At 38.4% G+C, this 16,511-nt stretch overlaps 1 protein-coding gene across 1 annotated transcript; it reads left to right on the top strand.

Moving 5' to 3' along the window:
- Positions 1-81: 81 nt before the first annotated feature.
- Positions 82-939, top strand: LOC117215409 (the record flags this gene model as incomplete). The annotated part of the gene is made up of 1 exon (XM_033461793.1): positions 82-939. A coding segment is annotated over exon 1 (858 nt), but the record flags the coding sequence as incomplete, so codon positions are not given.
- Between the last annotated feature and the right edge of the window lie 15,572 nt (positions 940-16,511).

The following is a 16,511-nucleotide window of genomic DNA, read 5'->3' on the forward strand; positions in this document are numbered from 1 at the left end:
GTCTCCCCTGCGAAGTCGGAGGCCACCTGGTTCTTTGACAGGAAGAGGCGAGGGACACCACCGCCCGGCCTATGCATAAACATGGCAGGTAAAACCGTCCGGGTGGGATCACAGATGAAGTATCTGGGACTCACCATCGACAGCCAGTGGACGTTCGAGCCACACTTCGACTCACTGATCCCGAAGGTGTCAGCGGCTGCCAATGCATTGTGCGGCCTACTACCGAACATCGGCGGGGCCGGAGACGCGGTGCGCCGACTTTACGAGGGCGTCGTTCGGTCACGAGTGATGTACGGGGCACCAGTATGGGCGGACGACCTGATGGCAAGCCGTCGCAGCATTCTGCTCCTGAGAAGACTGCACAGAATGACCGCCATCAGAATCATTTGGGGATACCGGACGGTGTCGCACGCGTCGGCGTCCACCCTAGCCGCGTCCCCCCCGTGGGAGCTGCGGGCGCTGGCGCTCAAAAAGAGATACACCCGCCGGAGAGAATGGCACCCGGGAGAAGACCCCACCGAGCAGGCGGCTTCAAACGACACAGGAACCGTCGAAGAGGACACATGGAACCTGTGGCGATCCCAACTGATCAACGGGAGAAGCGAACACCGAGGCGCGGATGCGGTCCTACCAAACTGGGAGGCATGGAGGAGCCGCCACGGCCTCCCACTCACATTCAGGATGACACAAGTACTCACCGGACACGGCGTGTTCGGCGAGTTCCTGAAGAGAAAACGGCGAGATACGACAGACATCTGCCACCACTGCGGAGAGGGCAGGGACACAGCGCAGCACACCCTGGAGCTCTGTCCGGCGTGGGAGCTGCTCCGCTACACCCTGCGGCACGCCGTAGGAGAAACGTTGACTCCCTCAGCGATTGTGGAAGCGATGTTGAGAGGGTCACAGGAATACGAGACCGTCCGCCTCTTCTGCGAGCGAGTTATGCTCGCGAAGGAGCGAGCGGAAAGGGAGAGAAAGAAAAACTCTCAACCCTGCAGGATAAGACGATGGAGAAGGATGGCAGTCAGACGACCCAGAGCCGCCCCGCCTCCACCCCAACGGACTATGACCAGAAGAAGTGACAGCACTAGGGGCAACGACATCCCCCTAACGCCTACTCAATAGCCGGCTCGAACTAGAGAACGCGTGAAGTGGGTGCAACTGAAGTTAATTCATAAGAGAATCCTGGAGCATCCCTGTCATACGCGTCGGGTGGTCATCGTGGAGCTTTAGTTGGTAAGAGTCCGACACTACTGTGCTGTTACGCAATTACTGGAACAGCGGAGTGTCCATGAGGATTTCTCCACGTAAAAAAAAAGAAAAAAAAAATTTGTATGTGAGTTACTCTGGCTTATCAATATGCCCTGTTCAATGTTGGCCATGCTGAATACTGTCACAGGCGTCTATCTTCCTTAATAAGAGCTGTAGGGGATCGAACAATGAGACTACCAATATGTGTACTCGTTAGTGTATTTGAAACAGATCTTGTCGCGAAACGATATCTATACAGACGTTTAGTCACAGTTTATACTGAATCGTTTGCGATCACGTTCATTTATTCATTATCGTCAGAAGAAGGCCAAAAGATACAAATTCGTCTTGTTTTACGGTTACATGTAGCGGCACCATTGTTTTGCCCGGAGCTTATAATTCCTTACAATACCTCTTGATATTCCGAAGCAAAACAACAACATGGTTTGAAGCAAATTCTAACTCTTGTGCGGCTACAGAGCGTTTTAAGGCATGGATAAATTGAATGCATCTTTGTTGAGTCTAGATGATCCAGAATGGCGAACTACCGCAAGTAGAGCAACTAATCGAAATACTAGACATGCACATATACGTAATATGTTTAACATGGATGGGAAATTGTTTTGAAATTTAACAATCATTGCAATAATTACATCGGTTCGGAAGTCGTGTTACTAGATACTTATTGTAATATCGTAAAGTAATTCGAATTAGAAATCAGTTGAAAATAGAAAAACCGTGTACGTCGTGTTTCTGTGGTTCGTTTACATTTAAGAGTGCCTACGTGACTAAAGGCACGTAGTTGGTAGTTCTTACATAGGAATGAGGGAAACAATAGACAACGTTAGAAGAAGGACGGTTTCGCTACGCAAGGCGAGTCGAAAAGTGTGCGTGTTGCGAGAATCAGAGCTAATTGAGTCGTCGAAGAGTAGAGTAGTTAGAGGTATCGAATCGTCGAAGAGTAGAGTTGTGAGAATTGATAGAGTTGTTAGAGAGAGAGAGTGTCTGTGTGTTAGATTCGTTGTGACGAGAGTGGTCAAATAACTGTAAAGTTATTTGATATAGATACGAGTATTGCATTTAGTTTCCGTTAAATAAATATCGTTTCCTGTCCAATTTATATATGTATATTCAATTTAATATTAATAAGTTGCAAGTAATCGGGAAAAAATTTCTATCCTTATTTTCCGATATTACATTATTTTCACAGATTTCAATTCATTTATCCATTGATTGATATTAGGACAAATGAGGAACTTCGCATCTTATTACATTAAAAAATAAAATGTATTGTTCTTGATAAATGGTATGCAGAATAGTATTGGAAATAAAAGACTGGTTTATATTACAGTTCAAGTGACTGATAGTAGAAAAGCAGTGATGGAAAGTGAGGCAACGTATTATAAAATTGAATCCCTAATTATAGCATATAGATAGTATTTTGAGTGTGGACGGAGGACAAAATTATGCACATTCCTTTTTCAATTCCAAGGAAAAACATCATCGATGAGTCAGTTGCCAAAACACGATGGAGATTGCTCGTTGTTAATTGAGCAATTTTGATATAATTACACAAGCTAAAGATTTAACTTGAAATTTGTTTGAAGAAATTTATTTTTGCTTATACCTGATGTCAAGCGCGGTATTAAGTATCATGCTTTTATAACTATTGTTTTAAATATTTTTGTGTTGAAATATTGTCGTTTGGGTGTCTGTTTTGTACGGGAGGAGTACCCGAAATAATTATACTCGTCGTGTACAGCTAAACAGCTACAGGCAGTTGTTTGTATTCCTGGAACGCGTTGGATTCGTGTTCGTATGGTACGTTGATTGGAATGACTGAGAGGTGGGTTACTGGGGGTGTGAGTAATTATGTTTCAGCCAGGATTGGATAGAGAACGCGTTTAATCGACGTTTAAAGATCCGCTTAAGATACACATGCTCTGGTAGTTTCTAATTGGATCGTTATAGATGTCGTATCCTTTCTGCTAAATACGTTTTTGGGAGACATTAAGATGAAAAAGGTCATATTTTTATCTCGTAATGTAATGTAAATTTCGATGATTTGGCTGCATTGGTTGATTTTATGTATCAGGGTGAAGTAAATGTGGTTCGGGAACAATTGGCTAGTTTTTTAACAACTGCTGAACTGCTTGCTGTTCAGGGCCTTGCCGATGGTATAGGAAAAGATAATGATAGTTTAGTAGAGGTATGTTTTTCAAAATTGTTAAATATGATTAGATATTTTCTGCTTAAATTAAAATAATACACTTGTATCACGTCAAACTGTGTTTCGGGATGACATTTTTATATCAACGTTATTGTTTTTGTATTCGTTATGACGCAATTTTATTTGATACTAGTGCTTCAAAAAAATAATTAAAAGTCAATAGATCTTGTTCATATATTTGATTTGAATGTAATTTAATATATTATTTTTACAAGATTTATGTTCCATATACATATACATTTATTTAGTTACTATTCTCTGCTTATTTCATACGAATTTCATAGTCTACAGCCTACTTTAACTATTATATGTGTAACTTAAAATCATTGGAATAATTATTTTTGCATCAACATTGATGTACGTGCCAAATAATACGTGCAGTACACTTTCATACGCTATTGATTATATCCTGTAAATCAAGAATTTTAATATAATGTACAAAATATATAAAATTTAGCACTAAAGTTGGCGCACATATATTTAAAAATTAATTGGAGTGAAGTATTTTTCAAAAATTCTTAGAATGTAAGGCCAACGTATGATTTTACACGGAACTAGTTTCCATTTTCGCACGTAAGACTACGTCATAAAGACAGGGGAGGGGGTATAGAAAGCGGACTTCAGACGCGTAGCGTAGACTTCCCTTAGTCATCTTACGACAGTGCTGTGAGGAGGGTGTTTTGCTCGGTGGTTTCAAATACTTTGTGTGCAGTTGTGTGAATCTCTTCTGTTTTGTTCTACAACAAACACGAGCCGGATACAGGTTGGTATACATTTTACTTACTGAATAATTGGGTGAAATAGTTGAGAAAGCATGGCGAGGACAAAGAAGGGACTTTCAAAAACAAACGCCAACAAGCCAGAAACAGAACGGTTACTAACATGGATTGACGAAGTTCGCCGCAAAAGATCAAAGTGTCGCCGAATGCGCAGACGCGATTTACGGATTGAAGCAATGCTGACGTGCGCTCTTTCCAAAGCTAAAAATGATTTACGCATCCGGCGATTATCAGCAGCTTCAAAATGGCAGAAATTTAAAAAACAATGCTTGAAGAAGAAGGTAAATTATACAAATTATGAACTCTACAATGGTGAAGACACGGAAAATCCGGGATCGTCTCAACAGAATCCCCGGGAGGCGCCATCGTGTCCTGAAGTGGGCAGTTTAGACGGTGTCGTGTCTAAGTTGGCAGAAATAAAAGTAACGTTACAACGCTGAAGTAGCGGGAAAAATGCAAGCGATCAGGTTTGGAAGACCTAACTGTGACAAGAGGATTTCTCGCATCGTTTTATCTACCAAATGCGTAGAGATTTCAACAACTAAATGGAATCTCGAGCGATTACGGAGCATCGTGTATTACGTCGGTGCTGCAAGAATAGAAATCGCATTACTATCTTGATGTATATATGGATATTTTTTGTTTGCAGTCTCACCGTACGAGATGGCATTGGGACAAGCGGAGGGAGTTGGTGTTTGCAGCGATGCTGAAGCGTACTGCACGCTCGAGGACCCCATGTTCTCCAGTCTCTGCGCCTTTCATTGGTTTGGTTTATATATTATATTATATGTATTGGTTTGGTAATATACGTAATAATGAGCGTTCGAGGTATGTTCGAAGAGTGTTTGATCCGATATTTTTTATTTTCAGAAATATATACTTTGTATGTTTTATAGTTTGAAGAAAATTTGTATAGTACATTTTAGCTTGTAGATTTAGTAGTATCGTTTCTAATATTCGCTCCATTATACTGTACGTCAAGATTTTGTATATTTGCTTAATGTTGATTAACAGTTTTGTAGACTTTAAGAAACGAAATGAAATTAATAAAATTTGGAAATTGTTTACAGTTTTTCTGCAATCTTCTAGTTCATATTAATGGCAAAAATGCTTTTCTGCCCCGCATACTACACATAACGAAATTCTGTCGCAGGCAAGAGACCCGTACATGTACCCAGGCTGTTGGCCGTCATCGGCAACATTATTTGGCCTGTCTCTGTATGAGATAAGGAACGACGAGAGAGGATTGGTACGGCATAAAGAAGGGGGGAAATGTCTTTCTTTTTAGAAAATCGTGCATGAAGTTTTCTGGCTGATGAATGGGTTGCACCATGATCAAGTTGTACATAAACGTCTCATCACTCCGCGCTTCCGTATCTTGAACATCCAAGCATCAACTAATTCGAAAATCGTTTGACACGCGATACTCATAGGCTTATTGTGACGAACTACAGCAAATTGTAGCAAATCTTATTTGGTGGGCTCTAATACCTTTTGTACGTTATCTGTGCTAATGTGTCTTCTCATGTCCCGAAAAGTGTTTTCATAGCTTGTACCACCAGGTTGTATGCGAGTTGTCGAAGCACACAAGACAAGCCTCCACTGAATATCAATAAGGAGAGACTTCGCTAGGGGTAATGGCCCCCCCTAACGCCAATTCAATATTCAGGAAATATTAGGACTGGCTAGAACTAGAGAACGCGTGAAGGGGGTGCAACTGAAGTTAATTCATAAGAGAATCCTGGAGCATCCCTGTCATACGCGTCGGGTGGTCATCGTGGAGTTTTAGTCGGTAAGAGTCCGACACTACTCTGCTGTTACGCAATTACTGCAACAGCGGAGTGTCCATGAGGATTTCTCCACGTAAAAAAAAAAAAAAAAATTTGTATGTGAGTTACTCTGGCTTATCAATATGCCCTGTTCAAAGTTGGCCAAGCTGAATACTGTCACAGGCCTCTATCTTCCTTAATAAGAGCTGTAGGGGATCGAATAATGAGACTACCAATATGTGTACTCGTTAGTGTATTTAAAACAGATCTTGTCGCGAAACGATATCTATACAGACGTTTAGTCACAGTTTATACTGAATCGTTTGCGATCACGTTCGTTTAGTCATAATCGTCAGAAGGAGGTCAAAAGATACAAATTCGTCTTGTCTTACGGATACATGTAGCGGCGCCATTGTTTTGCCCGGAGCTTATAATTCCTTACAATACCTCTTGATATTCCGAAGCAAAACAACAACATGGTTTGAAGCAAATTCTAACTCTTTTGACGCTACAGAGCTTTTTAAGGCATGGATAAATTGAATGCATCTTTGTTGAGTCTAGATGATCCAGAATGGCGAACTACCGCAAGTAGAGCAACTAATCGAAATACTAGACATGCACATATACGTAATATGTTTAACATGGATAGGAAATTGTTTTGAAATTTAACAATCATTGCAATAATTACATCGGTTCGGAAGTCGTGTTACTAGATACTTATTGTAATATCGTAAAGTAATTCGAATTAGAAATCAGTTGAAAATAGAAAAACCGTGTACGTCGTGTTTCTGTGGTTCGTTTACATTTAAGAGTGCCTACGTGACTAAAGGCACGTAGTTGGTAGTTCTTACATAGGAATGAGGGAAACAATAGACAACGTTAGAAGAAGGACGGTTTCGCTACGCAAGGCGAGTCGAAAAGTGTGCGTGTTGCGAGAATCAGAGCTAATTGAGTCGTCGAAGAGTAGAGTAGTTAGAGGTATCGAATCGTCGAAGAGTAGAGTTGTGAGAATTGATAGAGTTGTTAGAGAGAGAGAGTGTCTGTGTGTTAGATTCGTTGTGACGAGAGTGGTCAAATAACTGTAAAGTTATTTGATATAGATACGAGTATTGCATTTAGTTTCCGTTAAATAAATATCGTTTCCTGTCCAATTTATATATGTATATTCAATTTAATATTAATAAGTTGCAAGTAATCGGGAAAAAATTTCTATCCTTATTTTCCGATATTACATTATTTTCACAGATTTCAATTCATTTATCCATTGATTGATATTAGGACAAATGAGGAACTTCGCATCTTATTACATTAACAAATAAAATGTATTGTTCTTGATAAATGGTATGCAGAATAGTATTGGAAATAAAAGACTGGTTTATATTACAGTTCAAGTGACTGATAGTAGGAAAGCAGTGATGGAAAGTGAGGCAACGTATTATAAAATTGAATCCCTAATTATAGCATGTAGATAGTATTTTGAGTGTGGACGGAGGACAAAATTATGCACATTCCTTTTTCAATTCCAAGGAAAAACATCATCGATGAGTCAGTTGTCAAAACACGATGGAAATTGCTCGTTGTTAATTGAGCAAGTTTGATATAATTACACAAGCTAAAGATTTAACTTGAAATTTGTTTGAAGAAATTTATTTTTGCTTATACCTGATGTCAAGCGCGGTATTAAGTATCATGCTTTTATAACTATTGTTTTAAATATTTTTGTGTTGAAATATTGTCGTTTGGGTGTCTGTTTTGTACTGGAGGAGTACCCGAAATAATTATACTCGTCGTGTACAGCTAAACAGCTACAGGCAGTTGTTTGTATTCCTGGAACGCGTTGGATTCGTGTTCGTATGGTACGTTGATTGGAATGACTTAGAGGTGGGTTACTGGGGGTGTGAGTAATTATGTTTCAGCCAGGATTGGATAGAGAACGCGTTTAATCGACGTTTAAAGATCCGCTTAAGATACACATGCTCTGGTAGTTTCTAATTGGATCGTTATAGATGTCGTATCCTTTCTGCTAAATACGTTTTTGGGAGACATTAAGATGAAAAAGGTCATATTTTTATCTCGTAATGTAATGTAAATTTCGATGATTTGGCTGCATTGGTTGATTTTATGTATCAGGGTGAAGTAAATGTGGTTCGGGAACAATTGGCTAGTTTTTTAACAACTGCTGAACTGCTTGCTGTTCAGGGCCTTGCCGATGGTATAGGAAAAGATAATGATAGTTTAGTAGAGGTATGTTTTTCAAAATTGTTAAATATGATTAGATATTTTCTGCTTAAATTAAAATAATACACTTGTATCACGTCAAACTGTGTTTCGGGATGACATCTTTATATCAACGTTATTGTTTTTGTATTCGTAATGACGCAATTTTATTTGATACTAGTGCTTCAAAAAAATAATTAAAAGTCAATAGATCTTGTTCATATATTTGATTTGAATGTAATTTAATATATTATTTTTACAAGATTTATGTTCCATATACATATTGTTAAGGAAATTCGAGGATTTGGGAATACAAATTATTTACTATATTTCTCATACAACAGTTATACACCTATATTCCTCTCTAAGGACGTCTTGCACGCACGCTGGTTGCCAACCGACTATCCTAGATTCTTCTAACATCTGGCAACAGTCTTTTGTCTCCACTGAGTCCTTGACGCCCTCTAACCCTTACACACACTCTCTCATGTACAGTGTAAATGTATCACTTCCCTAACACGCCTCCTTACATTTATACTGTACACTTAATTTTATTTACATACCTGTCGAATTAACAAAATATTTGACATTTATCGCTTTCTTTACATTTCTCTTATTTTACATTCATCCATGACCTAAACCTTTCAAATTTCTCTCTACACAGTGCCTTCGTAAAAATATCCGCAGTGTTTTCTTCTGTACTTACTTTTATTATGTTTATCTTATTTTCCTTTACGTACTCGTGAACGTAGTGGTAATGAACTTCGATGTGTTTAGAATTTTTTGTAAAAGTTCCGTATTTTGCTATACTCATTACTCCAGAGTTATCCTCATAGATTTTTACAGGGTTATCGTCTACTTTTACATTGAAGATTTTCATTAGTTCTCTGATAGTCATTACTTCGCTCGCCGCTTCCGATAGAGCTACATACTCTGCATACGTCGAGGCTTTTGTCACACACCTTTGTTTTTACTACAAATCAACAAATCGTCTACGTATATTAACAAATAAACAACATTTTCTCCCTCTCCATAAGTATATAGGCACAGCTCTATATTGTTCTTTTTAAAACCTAATCTCGTCACATACTTATCAAAACACTCATACCAGTCCCTCGGACTTTCTTTTAACCCATAAAGCGCTTTCGATAATTTACAAACTCTATTCGTTCCGTCCGCATATCCCTTTGGTTGATTTACATATACCTCCGAGGTTACTTCACCATTTAAAAAGGCAGTTTCTACATCCATTTGCTCAATTATTAATCCATTTTGACAACAATATGATAGCAATATCTTAAAGGTCTGATTACTCGCCACTGGAGAATATATGTCATCGGCTACGTTTCTTTGTTGAAATCCCCTTACCACTAATCTAGCCTTATACCTGTCCTCTGATTTTTTCGTGTAAACCCATTTTACATCTAATACTTCTTTGCCTTTTACCCTTTCTACCAATTTCCAAGTTTTATTCTTATAGAGACATTCTATTTCCTTATCCATAGCCTGTTTCCAAACTTCATTATTTTCGCAACAAATCGCCTCCTCAAATGTACGAGGGATATCTACTTTACAATAATTTGCATGAATCTCGCAAATATTTTCCTTTTCTGGATACCTTACTGGAGTTTTCTTAATACGTGTAGATCTCCTAGGAGTGTTTGAGCTTTCAATACTACTATTATTTTCATCTTTCCTACCTTCTAACTCTTCCTTATCCATACCATCCAATGAATAGTTATCTTCGCTATCATTTCTATCTGCCTCTAATGAATTTTCCTCAAAACCGATACATTTAGTGTCTGTCTCAATGACCTCTACATGTCTAGCTATTGTTATTTTCCCACCTAATAAGACTCTGTATCCTACTTCACTATATCCTAATAGAATTCCCATATCTGCCTTCTTGTCCCATTTGGAAACTCTTTTTTGTTCTAGCCTTCTTACAAAAACTTTACTACCATATAGATGTAGATTTTTAACATTTGGTTTTTCCCGAAGAATATTTCAAAAGGTGTCTTTCTTTCTATAGTATTCGCTAATATTCGATTTTTCAAGTATGCCGCTGTACAAACTATTTCCGGCCAGTACCTTTTATGTACTTTCGCTTCCGCTAACAAGCAACGCGCCATGTCCATCACTGTTCTATTATACCTTTCCGCTGTCCCGTTTAATTCATGTACGTATGTTGGGCAATTATTTATTCTTATACCTTTATCCCTAGCAAATTTATAAATTCGATTATTTAAATATTCTTTACCATTATCGCATCTTAATATTTTTAACCTCTTGCCCGTTAAATATTCGGCTTCATTTACGAACTGTACGAAAGAATCAAAGACCTCATCTTTTGATTTTATACAATAGATCCTAGCTATTTTACTATAATCATCGATAAATGAAATGAAATATTTTTCTCCATTGAATCCGGTGGTCTTAAAGGGACCACATACGTCCGTATGAATAATTTCCATTATTTCCCTAGCCTTAGTTCGATTATTTTTGAAAGGTAAGTTATGCATTTTGCTTTCTATACACACCCTACATTTCAAAAGTTCCTTTTCAAATTCATTCGGTATGCCAGTCACTAGCTGCTCTTTACCCAAAATCTCTAAATATTTAAAATTTACGTGTCCTAGCATCCTATGCCATCTTTCCTTTTTACTCATACCACTACGTTCGGCGCTGTTTACTAAGTGCTTCTTCCCTTTCAATATACTTTTTATTCTATATGTCCCATTTTCTTTGAACGCTACAGCTGTAAGTTGATTATCCTCATCTATTATTTTCGCAATATTTCCTTTGGAAATAACCGTATTCTTATTGTCTGTTAGTTTACCTAAACTAATCAAATTTGCGGACATTTCTTTCGCGTAAAATACTTTCCTCATATTTATTTTATTTTGTTTTCCGAATGCTTCAAAATAACTTATAACATTCCCAACTTTTGTCGCTTTTATCGGTCTATTATCGCCTAAATATATATTTACCGGTTCTTTTAGGTCGATAGATTTATCGAAATAATTTATATCATTAATTATGTGATCAGTACAACCGCTATCTAATAGCCACACTATTTCGTTCTTACTTATCTCATTCGTCTCACTGCTGTTTGCTGCGTGCGCCGTTGCTATCCATATGCCTGCTCTTGAGTTTCCATGCTCGCCCGTGCCGGTTGTTGATTGACGATGAAAGTTTCCACGTCCTCTGCTCGTATTGCCTTTGTTCCCTCTTCCTCTGTTTCGACCACGTGTTGGCCCATGCCAATAGCCGTTACTGCTTTCCGCTTGGACGCCATTTTGACACTCTCTCGCAAAGTGTCCTAATCTTCCACATCTGAACCATCCTTCCTTTTTTGCAGAAAAGGCGTTGGTTTGCCTTTCTCCTCGATTGGATTTATTTTTCTTCTCTGCTACCTCTATTTTATTTTTTACATACGCTACCGTTTGATCCTCTTCTTTCAATGCGTCTATTATGTCCGCTATGTAGCTGTATCCTTCGGGTAACGTATTCAGCATGTAATTCAGCTTTTCCCTCTCACTTACTTGTGCGCCCGCACTTTTTAATTCATTGATTAATTTTTCGAAATCGTTAAAGAATGATGCTGAATCACTGTAGTTCTCCAGTCTTATGTTTTCCAATCTCCTTCTGCATACGATCTGCAGTGCCGTCGACTCTTTCAAGTACATTTCATCGAACCTTTTTATTATATCATACGCCGTTTTTCCTTCCCTAACATACTCCAATTGTCTGTTCGAAATTGCACTATAAATTATATTAATCGCCTTCAAATCCTTTTTGTCCCAGTCTTCATCGTCTCTTTCGTTCTTCATTCTAGTTGTAACAACCTCGCATTCCTTATATTTGAGAAACATCGTGATTCTTTGCTTCCACATTCCATAATCCTCACCATCGAATATAGGTACCATGATTTCTGATCTCTCCATTTTAATTGATTCCTTTTTTTTCTTTTCTTACTCAAGCGTTCCTACGTGCTCGAAGTATATTTTTTTCTGAAAGTTTTTTTTCTTTACTGAAAACTCACTCGCAAGATAGTAACCACGCACTAAATATCTCGCAAAACTAGTAACCACGCTCTGCTACAATGTTAAGGAAATTCGAGGATTTGGGAATACAAATTATTTACTATATTTCTCATACAACAGTTATACACCTATATTCCTCTCTAAGGACGTCTTGCACGCACGCTGGTTGCCAACCGACTAGCCTAGATTCTTCTAACATCTGGCAACAGTCTTTTGTCTCCACTGAGTCCTTGACGCCCTCTAACCCTTACACACACACTCTCATGTACAGTGTAAATGTATCACTTCCCTAACACATATACATTTATTTAGTTACTATTCTCTGCTTATTTCATACGAATTTCATAGTCTACAGCCTACTTTATCTATTATGTGTGTAACTTAAAATCATTGGAATAATTATTTTTGCATCAACATTAATGTACGTGCCAAATAATACGTGCAGTACACCTTCATACGCTATTGATTATTTCCTGTAAATCAAGAATTTTAATATAATGTACAAAATATATAAAATTTAGCACTAAAATTATCGCACATATATTTAAAAATTAATTGGAGTGAAGTATTTTTCAAAAATTCTTAGAATGTAAGGCCAACGTAAGATTTTACACGGAGCTAGTTTCCATTTTCGCGCGTAAGACTACGTCATAAAGACAGGGGAGGGGGTATAGAAAGCGGACTTCAGACGCGCAGCGTAGACTTCCCTTAGTCATCTTACGACTGTGCTGTGAGGAGGGTGTTTTGCTCGGTGGTTTCAAATCCTTTGTGTGCAGTTGTGTGAATCTCTTCTGTTTTGTACTACAACAAACACGAGCCGGATACAGGTTGGTATACATTTTACTTACTCAATAATTGGGTGAAATAGTTGAGAAAGCATGGCGAGGACAAAGAAGGTACTTTCAAAAACAAACGCCAACAAGCCAGAAACAGAACGGTTACTAACATGGATTGACGAAGTTCGCCGCAAAAGATCAAAGTGTCGCCGAATGCGCAGACGCGATTTACGGATTGAAGCAATGCTGACGTGCGCTCTTTCCAAAGCTAAAAATGATTTACGCATCCGGCGATTATCAGCAGCTTCAAAATGGCAGAAATTTTAAAAAACAATGCTTGAAGAAGAAGGTAAATTATACAAATTATGAACTCTACAATGGTGAGGACACGGAAAATCCGGGATCGTCTCAACAGAATCTCCGGGAGGAGCCATCGTGTCCTGAAGTGGGCAGTTTAGACGATGTCGTGTCTAAGTTAGCAGAAATAAAAGTAACGTTACAACGCTGAAGTAGCGGGAAAAATGCAAGCGATCAGGTTTGGAAGACCTAACTGTGACAAGAGGATTTCTCGCATCGTTTTATCTACCAAATGCGTAGAGATTTCAACAACTAAATGGAATCTCGAGCGATTACAGAGCACCGTGTATTACGTCGGTGCTGCAAGAATAGAAATCGCATTACTATCTTGATGTATATATGGATATTTTTTTTTTGCAGTCTCACCGTACGAGATGGCATTGGGACAAGCGGAGGGAGTTGGTGTTTGCAGCGTTGCTGAAGCGTACTGCACGCTCGAGGACCCCATGTTCTCCAGTCTCTGCGCCTTTCATTGGTTTGGTTTATATATTATATTATATGTATTGGTTTGGTAATATACGTAATAATGAGCGTTCGAGGTATGTTCGAAGAGTGTTTGATCCGATATTTTTTATTTTCAGAAATATATACTTTGTATGTTTTATAGTTTGAAGAAAATTTGTATAGTACATTTTAGCTTGTCGATTTAGTAGTATCGTTTCTAATATTCGCTCCATTGTACTGTACGTCAAGATTTTGTATATTTGCTTAATGTTGATTAACAGTTTTGTAGACTTTAAGAAACGAAATGAAATTAATAAAATTTGGAAATTGTTAACAGTTTTTCTGCAATCTTCTAGTTCATATTAATGGCAAAAATGCTTTTCTGCCCCGCATACTACACATAACGAAATTCTGTCGCAGGCAAGAGACCCGTACATGTGCCCAGGCTGTTGGCCGTCATCGGCAACATTATTTGGCCTGTCTCTGTATGAGATAAGGAACGACGAGAGAGGATTGGCACGGCATAAAGAAGGGGGGAAATGTCTTTCTTTTTAGAAAATCGTGCATGAAGTTTTCTGGCTGATGAATGGGTTGCACCATGATCAAGTTGTACATAAACGTCTCATCACTCCGCGCTTCCGTATCTTGAACATCCAAGCATCAACTGATTCGAAAATCGTTTGACACACGATACTCATAGCCTTATTGTGACGAACTACAGCAAATTGTAGCAAATCTTATTTGGTGGGCTCTAATACCTTTTGTACGTTATCTGTGCTAATGTGTCTTCTCATGTCCCGAAAAGTGTTTTCATAGCTTGTACCACCAGGTTGTATGCGAGTTGTCGAAGCACACAAGACAAGCCTCCACTGAATATCAATAAGGAGAGACTTCGCTAGGGGTAATGGCCCCCCCCTAACGCCAATTCAATATTCAGGAAATATTAGGACTGGCTAGAACTAGAGAACGCGTGAAGGGGTGCAACTGAAGTTAATTCATAAGAGAATCCTGGAGCATCCCTGTCATACGCGTCGGGTGGTCATCGTGGAGTTTTAGTCGGTAAGAGTCCGACACTACTCTGCTGTTACGCAATTTCTGCAACAGCGGAGTGTCCATGAGGATTTCTCCACGTAATAAAAAGAAAAGAAAATTTGTATGTGAGTTACTCTGGCTTATCAATATGCCCTGTTCAAAGTTGGCCATGCTGAATACTGTCACAGGCGTCTATCTTCCTTAATAAGAGCTGTACGGGATCGAATAATGAGACTACCAATATGTGTACTCGTTAGTGTATTTAAAACAGATCTTGTCGCAAAACGATATCTATACAGACGTTTAGTCACAGTTTATACTGAATCGTTTGTGATCACGTTCGTTTAGTCATAATCGTCAGAAGGAGGTCAAAAGATACAAATTCGTCTTGTCTTACGGATACATGTAGCGGCGCCATTGTTTTGCCCGGAGCTTATAATTCCTTACAATACCTCTTGATATTCCGAAGCAAAACAACAACATGGTTTGAAGCACATTCTAACTCTTTTGACGCTACAGAGCTTTTTAAGGCATGGATAAATTGAATGCATCTTTGTTGAGTCTAGATGATCCAGAATGGCGAACTACCGCAAGTAGAGCAACTAATCGAAATACTAGACATGCACATATACGTAATATGTTTAACATGGATAGGAAATTGTTTTGAAATTTAACAATCATTGCAATAATTACATCGGTTCGGAAGTCGTGTTACTAGATACTTATTGTAATATCGTAAAGTAATTCGAATTAGAAGTCAGTTGAAAATAGAAAAACCGTGTACGTCGTGTTTCTGTGGTTCGTTTACATTTAAGAGTGCCTACTTGACTAAAGGCACGTAGTTGGTAGTTCTTACATAGGAATGAGGGAAACAATAGACAACGTTAGAAGAAGGACGGTTTCGCTACGCAAGGCGAGTCGAAAAGTGTGCGTGTTGCGAGAATCAGAGCTAATTGAGTCGTCGAAGAGTAGAGTAGTTAGAGGTATCGAATCGTCGAAGAGTAGAGTTGTGAGAATTGATAGAGTTGTTAGAGAGAGAGTGTGTCTGTGTGTTAGATTCGTTGTGACGAGAGTGGTCAAATAACTGTAAAGTTATTTGATATAGATACGAGTATTGCATTTAGTTTCCGTTAAATAAATATCGTTTCCTGTCCAATTTATATATGTATATTCAATTTAATATTAATAAGTTGCAAGTAATTGGGAAAAAATTTCTATCCTTATTTTCCGATATTACATTATTTTCACAGATTTCAATTCATTTATCCATTGATTGATATTAGGACAAATGAGGAACTTCGCATCTTATTACATTAACAAATAAAATGTACTGTTCTTGATAAATGGTATGCAGAATAGTATTGGAAATAAAAGACTGGTTTGTATTACAGTTCAAGTGACTGATAGTAGGAAAGCAGTGATGGAAAGTGAGGCAACGTATTATAAAATTGAATCCCCAATTATAGCATGTAGATAGTATTTTGAGTGTGGACGGAGGACAAAATTATGCACATTCCTTTTTCAATTCCAAGGAAAAACATCATCGATGAGTCAGTTGTCAAAACACGATGGAAATTGCTCGTTGTTAATTGAGCAAGTTTGATATAATT

Source organism: Bombus bifarius, unplaced genomic scaffold (assembly GCF_011952205.1).
Source record: "Bombus bifarius isolate JDL3187 unplaced genomic scaffold, Bbif_JDL3187 scf7180000009574_frag, whole genome shotgun sequence".
Classification (NCBI taxonomy): domain Eukaryota; kingdom Metazoa; phylum Arthropoda; class Insecta; order Hymenoptera; family Apidae; genus Bombus; species Bombus bifarius.